This window comes from Polyergus mexicanus, unplaced genomic scaffold, assembly GCF_030449975.1.
Source record: "Polyergus mexicanus isolate NDT 795.1 unplaced genomic scaffold, iyPolMexi1.0 SCAF_7, whole genome shotgun sequence".
Taxonomy (NCBI): Eukaryota; Metazoa; Arthropoda; class Insecta; order Hymenoptera; family Formicidae; genus Polyergus; species Polyergus mexicanus.
Window position 1 is genome coordinate 5,915,929 of NW_027223327.1, and position 11,784 is coordinate 5,927,712.

At 44.1% G+C, this 11,784-nt stretch overlaps 2 protein-coding genes across 2 annotated transcripts in view; both read left to right on the forward strand.

Moving 5' to 3' along the window:
- The window catches only part of Oseg5 (intraflagellar transport protein Oseg5), a 369,827-nt gene that overhangs the window by 337,834 nt on the left and 20,209 nt on the right, over nt 1-11,784 (forward strand). The window lies entirely within an intron of this gene.
- On the forward strand, nt 10,643-11,773 carry LOC138934889 (uncharacterized). Its single transcript, XM_070299039.1, has one exon. It carries the CDS (start codon nt 10,643-10,645, stop codon nt 11,771-11,773), a length of 1,131 nt encoding a protein of 376 aa, XP_070155140.1.

The window sequence follows — 11,784 nt, forward strand, 5'->3', positions numbered from 1 at the left end:
CCCGTTGTCCGAAAGCGTGCGCAGTTTCATTCGGCTTTTGTTTTAAGGAATTGAACTCGATTTGTAAGTGCGTAGTACTTTGTTTAGACTGGTAACAAGTCTCGAGTTGTTGTTTTAATTCGGCGAACGTCTGAATATTTCGTGTCTCGAAATCCTGCATGGCTTTTCCTTTCAGTTTTGTAAATAATATTGCTCGGATTAATGATTCTTCATCCGCGGGATGTATGTCCTGAACGGCGTACGTGCATGCATTTAAAAATTCTAATAACTTATGTCGCGATGTTCCGTCAAATTCGGGAATCATTGCTCTTGCTTCTTTTAACGGTAAGTAATTCGGAGCGGTGCTTCGTCGACTTTTGATGTCGCGTGCGGTTCGTCCGTATGTTCCATTAAACGCGTCGTTACCGTCTTCTGAGCGGTTATATCCGTGACGTGGTAATTCCATAATCGCGTCTTCTACTCGCGTTACTCGCCTGTTTAATGATTTTACTTCCGTGCGTATTTCATTTAATATTTCGAGAAAGTGCGCGTCGCCTCTTTCTTCGCGGTTTCTCTCGTGGGGCGGTGTGTGATCCGCCTCCACTATATTTCGGTCCATTTGGTGAATGGATCGTCGCATTCTTTCTATTTCCTCGTCTACCGCGCTTTGTGGCGGGTTCGCGGGAGTGTTTTCTTGCGGATTTCGCGATTCGGCCATATTACTTTCTTGTTGGCTATAAATTTCTTCCGGATCGAATAGATCGCTTTCGTAGGAAGTTAATGAAAATTCGCGCCGTAGGGATACTATACTTGGAGTTCTACTAATATACGGTCGCGTACGTCTAGTCTCGCGTTGAGTGTCGTCAGTGGGGTCAGTCGTATTACGCGGGAGTAGGCTTTCGTCAAAATTGTTAAACGGAAATTCGCGTTCTATGACGACGTTTTCCGGTAACTCGGGCTCGCTTTCGCTCGAGTATTGTGTTTCTAAGTTTTTTCGCACGTTATAAGTATTTTCTCGCGGTGCTAAACTTAATTTAATCGCTCGTCGGGCTGGTTCACTCAGTAACCACGATCGGTTCGCTATCGGTTTCGGTATATTCGAACCTTCCGACATTCACGCAATTAATTATTAAATTTTTTCGGACTTACAATATTATGACGGCTCGCATGATCGCTCGCTGTGTTAGTAGGTTGCTGACGCTGCAGTCCTTCGCTCGGCGGCTGATACGGCTGACGATGCTCGTCGTACGGCGGTCGTTGTCCGGCGTCGGTGCGTTGTCTGTAGAGTTATCGTAGGTCGCGATGCTTGGCGGCTCACGTTTCTGCTACAGCTGTTGTGGCGATGCTCGTTCTGTTGTCCTTGCGGTGTCTTCTGTTGATTGTAGTTTCCGTCAGCTTACGTTTTACGTGTGCTGGCGTGCCTGTCCTGTTTACACTCTGGGTGCTTTGCAGGTCTTGGGGAAGGCTTAGCTGCTGCTTCCGTCCGTCAACTTCAATTGAATTGATTGTTGGCGTGCCCGCTTTTTAACACAATCGTGTCTTTTGCAGGTCTTGCTTAGTTCTGGCGATGCCCCGGCAGATCCCACCGCTGCCACCAATTTTGTTATGCCTCGGGTGAGGCACGGTAATTTTCGGGATCGTTGCCGGATTTAGATTTAGGAATCTGGGATACGTCTGGCGGGTTACCCGAAATTCTGGACACTTTTTATATTCAATAAAACTTTTATTCACTACAAATGGTCTTAATTATAATTCGTCCTCGTGTCTATCATCTAATCGTGTCGCGTATCGCGTTATCTGACACTCGCGGACGCGTGTTTGGAGTCGGGTTTACGTCGCGAGACTCGCTTCTCGATCTTCACGATTTTCACTAAGTGTGACTACTCGCGACTATTGGCGTTACGGCCCGCGTAATATTAATTGATGGTAAAGACTGCCCGCGTAATATTAATGGTAAAGACTGCCCGCCGCTCGTTAGCGATGGGTCTTTTTATTGTCTCCCCTTGGTTTCCCAGGAGGGGATCGTTTAGCGACAAGACCATGTGTCGTGTCGCTCGATTTTGCGGCAAGATCCGGATGCAAGCTAAGGAGTTCTAAGTAGGACTTCTTTGCTTGCATTTTCGCAATTTCCTTTCTGCTTTTCGGTAGGACTTCTACGTTGCATTTTCGCAACATCCTTATTCCGCGTGCCTTGGTTTCCGCGTTTTCGTAATGGGTGATTGCGCGGTCGCTTGGGCTTCGCGCGTGGCTCGCGTTGTCAGCGCTTCGTTCGGTCAACGTTCGTAACGTGATCTGTATTCGCGTTACACGTTGAGCAATATCTTATTGTATAAAATAATATCTCTCTAAAATAATATGTATCTAATAATTCGTATATATAGCCTTCTCGGGCTATAACACGTTTTTAAATATGCCATCGCTGATCGATGCTGTTTTGTGTCGAGACCGCCTTAATGCGGCATGGTGGGCGGAAGACCTCGTGATGGGGCTACTGAGAGCCATTTTAAATCTGGTGGTTTTTCAAAGAGTGAGTAATATTTGTTTTATATTAAAATTATGTTTTATATATGATATCAATTATTTCTAATATATTATATATTATAATATATTTTAATTTTGATTTATAGTATCAATATGCGGGCGATATACAAATTCCGGGGTTTATAAATATTAAACATCGACAATATTTGAGAGCGCTGCGACGACACGACCGCGAATACGCACAAGACGTTTGGCAAGACAACGGCTCCGACGGTCTCTATTTAGACCTGAGACGTCTCTTCGGCCTCGAACCCTACGAGGAGGACATAGAGGAATTATGGGGTTGATTGTAAGTATCTATTTTTAAAAAATATTAAATATTAAAAAAATTAAATTAGTATAATAATAAGACTTTTATTTTTCTGTTTCAGAAGGAGCGCCGCCTGTATATATATATATATATATATAAATATATATATATATATATATTTTATTATTTTTATTTTTATTATTTTTTTTATTTTTATTATTACTTTTAACACACACACACACACACACATTTGTATTATATACACAATTTCAAATAAATATTATTATTATTATTATTAGATTTTAAAAATGTCGATTATTTCTGTGCTTCCTTCTTTCCTTTTCCTACTCGTGCATGTCTCGCGCTATCCTTCTCCCACACCCATAGAATGCTTTCCTTTTCCTACTCGCGAACGCCTCGCGCTATCCTTCTCCCACCCGGTCGCGCCACAGTTACATATCTATCTTATATACGGGGAAGGGAAGCGAAAGAAATAAACATTTTTTTTTTTTAGCACATTTATTTATGTTAAAATACATCACCTCGTCTCAAGGTTTCAGACAAAATTTCATCCACAGCATAAGCTAATAGTTCGCAATCTATGATAGATGTTTTATCAAAAACATCGCGCAAGATTTTAACAGCATTATCTTTCTCGGCGCCAAACATATTACCTTGCAAATTAACAACAAATCGATCGAAACTCTCATTTACAGCTTCTAAATTCTCACACAGCTTCACATATTCATGAATAACACAGTGTTCGAGTTCGAATAAGAAAAATATAGTTGACGGTTTCATGTACAAGCAAGAATCGCGCAACGTAAGTTTTACAACACTCGTATCGTGTATTTTAACAATCTCGATTGTTAAATCGTTAATCCATATTGGTATATGATCGGGCGTTCGCACAAGTCGTTCAACGTCCACTCGTTTCAGCATTAGCGATTCCCATGTGTCAATAGATAATACGATTTGATTGCCTCGATTATCGCCGAGATGTAATTCCACGTAAGATGTGATTCCACGCTGTGATTCAACGCTGATTCCAATATCCAAGTATTTATACGCAGTGCGCGTCAAAGCGAATCTGCGTACCAAAATACGTGGTATACAACGAGATTTACCGTGTCTGAAAAAATACAATTAAATATGAAATAGCATGGAAAAAAACATAAAATATATATATATATATATATATATATATATATAAATTTGTTATACTTACAAATCAAGCGGTTTCTTGTACGGCCTAATTTCATCTCGAGGAACGTAATAATTCATGCGTCTGCCACCATTGCTGTTTCCTTCGGCGGAGTACATTTCTCTAAGTTATGAGAAGTAGAACGGTTGACGCGACACTGATCGTGTAAAAACTAACCGAGTATACGCTTATTTTCAAAAATATGATGTGGTGGGAGATTAATGCTCAGAAAATTTAGGAGAAGGGGCAACGATCAATGTTAAAAGAATTCTTAGAAATAACTTGCGAGGAAAGGAGTGGGGAGAATAAGAAATAAAAAACATTAAATACGTTTATACATTTTATTTATAAAAATATTTTTTTAACGTTGCAACCACCAGTTAAATATTTTTAATACATTCTGTAACGCGCAATTCTTAACATGTTTTCCACATCGTATAGTATTAGTAACATCTAGATTATTTAAAGATTCAATATCTTCGTAATCAGCATCCAAAGTTTCGATGATTAGGTTTTCTCTCGCATAATTCTCAAGTAAATCCACCAGCCATTCTCGTTTCTGGCATCCCTTGACGTACACGAGAATCGACGTATCGCCATCCTCTTCTGTTCCAAGCACGGCTGATGTAATCAAGCGTTTAGCCATGCTGTACGGTACGTTTCCGTCTTCCCATCGTAATCCATGGTGATTCGCGATCAGCCAGGAAGCACACGATTTGTCGGATTTTGTAAGGAGATTCCATGGTAAGGGGTATGTAAAAATGTAATGCGCCAGAACGGTCCCCTTTCTCAGCACCGCCACCTCCTTTACGACAAATTTCATCCCGACGAAGAATCCTTGTAGGTCCACGAACGTTGGTACGGACATGACGTTTTTTATATCAACACGTCGAGAAGAAGAAGACTGCGATTGATCCTGATGTATTATAGATTTTATATCGTCTCATTCTCCCCTCCCCCACACTTAGGTGATTTTGCGCACAACATTGGTCAACGGGTTGTACTGAATCACGCGATCGTGTATGATGAGGCAGTACGCTGTGGTATTCGGCGGCACGTTCTCCTTACACTCGAATTCCAATCTCACATCCACGGTTGCGCTTTTGACCGATTCGTTTTGTCGAGAGCAATCGATGATCACGAATGGACCATTACGTAAAAATTGCGTGACGGTGAGACTCGGCTCGAGATACTCGTATCCGTAATAATTTTTGCAGAAACGTTGATACGTGTCGTACAAAATCGACCATCTGTTTTTATCGAAATCCAGATTCATATCGTCGTACGGATAACATTCCGAGTTCAGATAGAGTTTCACGTTGGTCAATTTGCAGTCGTCGAATCGACTCGTATCCTCGGACATGACGTTCTTCCGACCTGTCTGCAGAACGAAAACAACGTATCGCGGCTTCTCCAGCTGAGTCGCGGTCTTAATGGGCCACGAATGTTTGGTTGTACGCTGCAATAGCGGAAATTCGTACAGATCCCACGAGCGGAAACCCATACTGAGGTATTGTCCGCTTTCCAAGGCGCGCAGCATCGATAACTTGTTAATCTCGTTCAATACGACGTGCGGCATTCGCCATTGTATCTTGAATATGTCGATCACAGGCTCCAACACCAAATTTGCAATCAGGCAATTGTTATCGTTGCGCGATCGTATTAAGATCAATTCGTGACGAGCGTTAATCACCACGCGCCTGTAATCCTCGCAAAATCCCAATAACATGTAGAGCGGTACGCAAAAATTAAAGTATCCATTCGTGTTAATAGGCGAATCCCAGCCGGCGTTTCTCATAATCACGGTTCTATCGGATGATATCGTTACATAGTTCTTGAGTGTGCTGGTTATTCCCACATTTCTGCTACGATCAATCTCCACGCCGTCGAGTTCGTATCGAATCTCATCAAACATGAACGCGACGCAATTATTCCCCAGTACAACATCAAACCCTTCAGCTGGTTTGTTTATCACTAGTTTTCCCTCGATGTACAGAAAACTCTCATACGGCAAAGTATACAGATCCTGTTGTTGTATGGGTATTCGTATCTCATCGCTGTGCTCAAACGTCGTATTGGCGTACGGGTTGTACGTGTGAGTCTCGATCTTGACGATACGATCGTCAAAGACCGGTTCACCTCCGATATTAAGGATATCGATCATGTTTTCTTAGATATTTCGCACCGCGAATCCCAAAGATTGTAAAAATTTAACGTTCGATGCGTTGAGCTTCTTTCTGATCTTTTTAGCGCAACCTAATGATGGTGATGATGATGATGATGATGATGATGATGATATCATCAATCGGTACCGTAAAAATATTATTATCTTTCGCGTGTTTCGAGTCGTTCAACACGAGCATCTCATGTATCGCACGCTAATTTTGTCGCCGTCGTACGTGCAATCTGATGGTAATCTCTTCTCCTCGAAAATCGAGCAATCGTCCGTCTTGATCCGCGACGCGTATCGTTAGATCCGTAATGCTCCGCGCGATGATCGGCAGGTAAATGATCTGCGCCGGCGTTTCCGATATCTTATATCCTGGCGGAACGCTCGGTGAAAATTCATGTATCGTATGAACACGTTTGCCGTTGCTGAATGCACCCGCGGTCACGTTACACTCTACGCGGATAATGTTTACGTTGATGATATTAATCGGTATATCCGATTGATACCACTGTTTCGGCTGCAATATACGCTTCGACGAGAATCCCAGCAGCGATCCAATATTGTTGGGTTTGTTAAAGTTTACTCTGAATGCGCACTTGATCTCGCTATTCATCGTATTGTAATTAGCACGGAGCACTATCGGGTATTCTACAGCCTCGTCTTCGTTACCGTTCGCTTGAACGGTCTCTTCTCGCGATATCAACGTGATATCACCGCGTTTGTCGACACGATTGCCGGAGCGAACTACGCGTCGCGGGCGTTTCCGTGAAATTGCACGTTTCAAAAACTCGTGTATTGCGTGTATCTCGTACGATCCCTCGGGAATCGTAATTTCCGTGTCATCTTCATCGAAATAAAATTTATTATATTATATATTATATTATAGGAATTCACGTTCGATATCGTATAAGTTTCAAAATTAGTTAGACCGAGCTCGTAATCACCGTCGCTCAAATCTACAGCTGGATGGTAGTGTGCCGCGAGGACGCTACTCTTCCCAGTTAGGGTGAATGTCATAGACATGTCGACAAAACTGTTTAACGAATACTGAGTCTTAACGGCGCATCGTCAGGCTTTAAATTCACACCGATTGCCGTCGACCGTTCGGAGAAACCGCAGGCACAATTGTCCGCAGATGCTTTGATCGTAAGTTTGAAAGGACGTGTGATTGTACTCGATCTTCGTAACGTTCCGTCCGAAATATCGCACCAATTCATTCGGCGGTCGAAGATTACCAAAACCGTCGAAATATATAGCACGATTTCCCCTCTTTGCGTACGCTACCCAATGAGTACCCGGTCCTTTGGTGATATCCAAATTCACGATGCCGCTCTCGTTTCGATATATACCACCGATTGGTAACGAATCACGCATGAAAACCCCTCTAAAGTACGGTATACGCATACGTTTCGCCAATTGTTCTAATTGTATGTTTGTTGTCACACCCGTGGGCATTTTTAGCGTCTTTTCGACGTTTTTTTTTTTTCTTCGTTGCCACTCCTTGTCCACGTTTGTACGGACCGAGATACAGTCCCTGTCCGTATTTATACGGAGCGAGATAAAGTCCGCTGCCTTCCATCGCGCGATCGTGACGTTGCAGCTCCTCCAACTGACGGCGCGCGGCTTTGCTGTCGTTCACCGCCTTGGCCACGCCGGCCGCTCCACCGATCAAGGATCCGAGCGCGCCCAACATTGGTAGAATCGGCAATACACCGCCTCGTTTCGCTGTCGGAAGTATCCGTTTTTTCGTCGGCCTTTTCCGCGTAGTCCTCATCTTCGTCTTCGTCTTCGTCTTCGTCTTCATACCCATACCGATTTTTGTCTTGGTTTTCATCGCTGCCCAAACAGCTGTGGCTGCGGCTCTCTCACCGAGAGTCGAATCTTTCGCAACGATGCGTTTTCGCGCTCTCTCGGCGAGTATCTTGTCAGCCGCGTGTCTCTCGGTGAGATCGTTGCTCCGGGAGTACGCTATATCGTGCTCGCAGCACGCCGCGTCCAATGGATTTATACCCCGATCACCTCTCGCCAATCGTTTTTCCAAATGAGTACCCGGACCGCAAAACTGATAGCCGGGGATATGTAACTCGAAAGGAAGGGCGTTTATCGCACGATTTAATAGGCCTCTACCTATTTTCGTTGACATTCACCGCGATCTTTTATCAACGGTGCTGGACCGTCGATGTGCGTTCGCTGCCACGGTTGATTGTAATGTTCGTAACAGCGTCGATATTGTTGAACCTCTGAGTCAGCTTTTATATGTTCGGGAAGCTTGTCCCACATGTAGTGGACGTGATCGCCGCACATTCGCAGCAGAACGACTTTCGGCACAAATTGTAACTGTTCGGCGCTCAAATTGCAAATATCGGAAGGTCTCAACAGCAGCACGAACATTTTTGTTACTGAGCGATTTGCGGTTCCGCGCATCTATAAATAGGCGTTCGATCAAGCATTCCTCAGTCGACAGTGTGAAAATGAGATTCGTGCGACAACCTTTGGCGATACGCGTGACGAATTGCGACGACAGATTACGATCGATGGGGGACAACGCGGAGATGCGCAAGCATGGTACGATGCTACCGACTACTATACGCGCGATCGTTTGTGGCCCCTCGAATTGTGGTAAAACCAACGTTCTAATAAGCCTGCTGGAAAGTCCGCACGGTGTACGTTTCGAAAACGTGTACGTGTACTCGAAGTCGTTGCAACAACCGAAATATCGATATCTGGAAAATTTGTTGACATCGATCGACGAAATCGGCTACTTCACATTCTCCAACAACAGTGACATAATTCCGCCGAGCGAGGCGCGTCCAAACTCGATCTTCGTGTTCGATGACGTGGCATGCGATAAGCAAAATGCGGTGAGAGAGTATTTTTCAATGGGTCGATACTCGAGCGTCGACTGCTTTTATCTCTGTCAGACGTACGCGAGAATACCTAAACATCTGATACGCGACAACGCGAACCTGCTGATCCTGTTCAAACAGGATGGTACCAACTTGAAACACGTGTACAACGATGAGTGGCCTTCACTTGGACACAGTACAATTGGACACGGTGCAAATGGACACGTTACAAATGGACACGAGATTGTGCACACGGTTCAATTGGACACAGTGCATTTGGACACAGTAATTTTGGATACAGTAGCTTTTGGACACATAAGAAAATACGCATCGTTTACTTGGACACCGCTCAATTGGACACTGTTCATTTGGACACCGTTCGTTTGGACACAGAAAGATGCGCACCGTTCATTTGGACACCGTTCGTTTGGACACCGTTATTTGCCCACCGTTCGTTTGGACACCGTTCATTTGCCCACCGTTCGTTTGGACACCGTTCATTTGCCCACTGTTCGTTTGGACACCGTTCATTTGCCCACCGTTCGTTTGGACACCGTTCATTTGTCCACCGTTCGTTTGGACACCGTTCATTTGTACACAGAAACATGTGCACTGTTTGTTTGAATATGTAACAGATAGAGAGAAATAAAAATCATTTTGGGAAAATATAATCAGTATTCTTATAACACTTTATACTGGTAAATCTATGTAAAATATGAAATCGTGAAAAGGAGATACATTTGAAGGTTATAATATCTGTCAAAATAAAATATATTCATACTTATATATCTCTGATACTGATGTCATTAATTTTACATTGCTTTTAGCACTTTGTTTAGCTTTTCGCATATTTGGATGTCATGCATGGATACAGTGGGTTCCGCCCCCCCTGCGGGGGGGCTCCACTTCCGGAAGATATAACCTAACCCAAACCTATTTCTTATTTAAAACAAAAATTTGGTGTGGATTACGTCGTATAATTTAAATCAAATTTTTGTGTCCAAACGAACGGTGTCCAAACGAACGGTGGGCAAATAAACGGTGTCCAAACGAACGGTGGGCAAATGAACGGTGTCCAAACGAACAGTGGGCAAATGAACGGTGTCCAAACGAACGGTGGGCAAATGAACGGTGTCCAAACGAACGGTGGGCAAATAACGGTGTCCAAACGAACGCTGTCCAAATGAACGTTGCGCATCTTTCTGTGTCCAAACGAACGGTGTCCAAATGAACAGTGTCCAATTGAGCGGTGTCCAAGTAAACGATGCGTATTTTCTTATGTGTCCAAAAGCTACTGTATCCAAAATTACTGTGTCCAAATGCACTGTGTCCAATTGAACCGTGTGCAAAATCTCGTGTCCATTTGTAACGTGTCCATTTGCACCGTGTCCAATTATACTGTGTCCAAGTGCACCAATCCCTACAACGATCACGTGAATACCGACATGCCGTACGATGAATTTTGCGCGTTGTGTCGCGATTGTTGGCAGCGCAAGTACGGATTCGTAGTAATAGACAAGGACAGTTCGCTCAACGATGGTCGATACAGAAAAGGATTTAACGTGTTCGCGATACCGCAAAACGATTAGTTGTTGCCGATACTTCGTCGAGGTGAAACGTGAAAGAGAGATTGACATTTTTGTTTTTCCGCGATGGCTGCGATCGATCAGAACGAGGATATTCGCGAGCGCGAGAAGATTGCGAGGGCAATTGTGAAAACTAGCGAATCGATTCGCAAGAAACATCGCGCTTTGAAGACCGGTAAGATCGAGGAGGATATCGTGTTGGATAGGCGCTTTAGACCTCTCATCGAGCCGTTACAAAAGATCGTCGACAACTCTAGTTCGATCGCGGTGAAGAACGAGCCTGCGAGTAACACCGACGCGGGAATCGAAGCGTTGTCCATCCCGAAGCGCGAGAAGGATGATGATGATGTGACACCGCAAAAGAGAAAACGATCAAACGTCAGGTCGGATCGCTCACCGACACCGCATAAATCGAAACGATCGGACGCTCCACTGGATGTACCGCTGATAACCTCTACACCGTCCGCGTCAATGAGAACTATACAACCTATGATGCCCGAATTATTCAGGAGCCAGGATGTTTTTGAAACCACGGACGACTCGCTCATAACATCCGTTCGAAATCAGTTGCAAACGCCGGAAGGTCAAGAAACGTTGCGAGATCAATTAGGTCCACTGGGTCAAAGATACATCTGGCCTATCTTGAGCGGCGATCAAGAGAGCGGTATAGACAACGTGTACGGTGTTTATCTCGACAAGAATGGAATGATGTTCGGTAATAAACGTTTTGACGTGGACAACGCGGATAGCATAATTATCGACGGCATACGATACGTCGGCACACCTGGTCTTTACGAGTTGATATTTAAGAAATTTCCCGATGATGTCATCTATACAGAGGATGATAAGCAAACGTACAAGAGCATGCTGTTGACGACGAGCGCGCATAAACGCAATCACGATGCACACGGTCGATTACTGAGTAACAGGGGATACAAGTACAAAGAAATAATCGCAAAGTTGATACCGATCGAACCCAAAAGAACAAAATCTGGAAAGGGATTATTCGCGCCTCGCGAAATGACGCTAACCGACAACAAGATTGACTACGTGCACTGGGACGATCCCAACGAGCTGGTGGATCGTCTACGATTGCTTGATGCTTCGCACCAAGCGGGTCACAACGGTCACGACAACGAGATCTTGTCGATCATCGAGGAACTTCGCGAAGCCGGCATTGGATTAATGAGAAGTTGATACCACTGCTT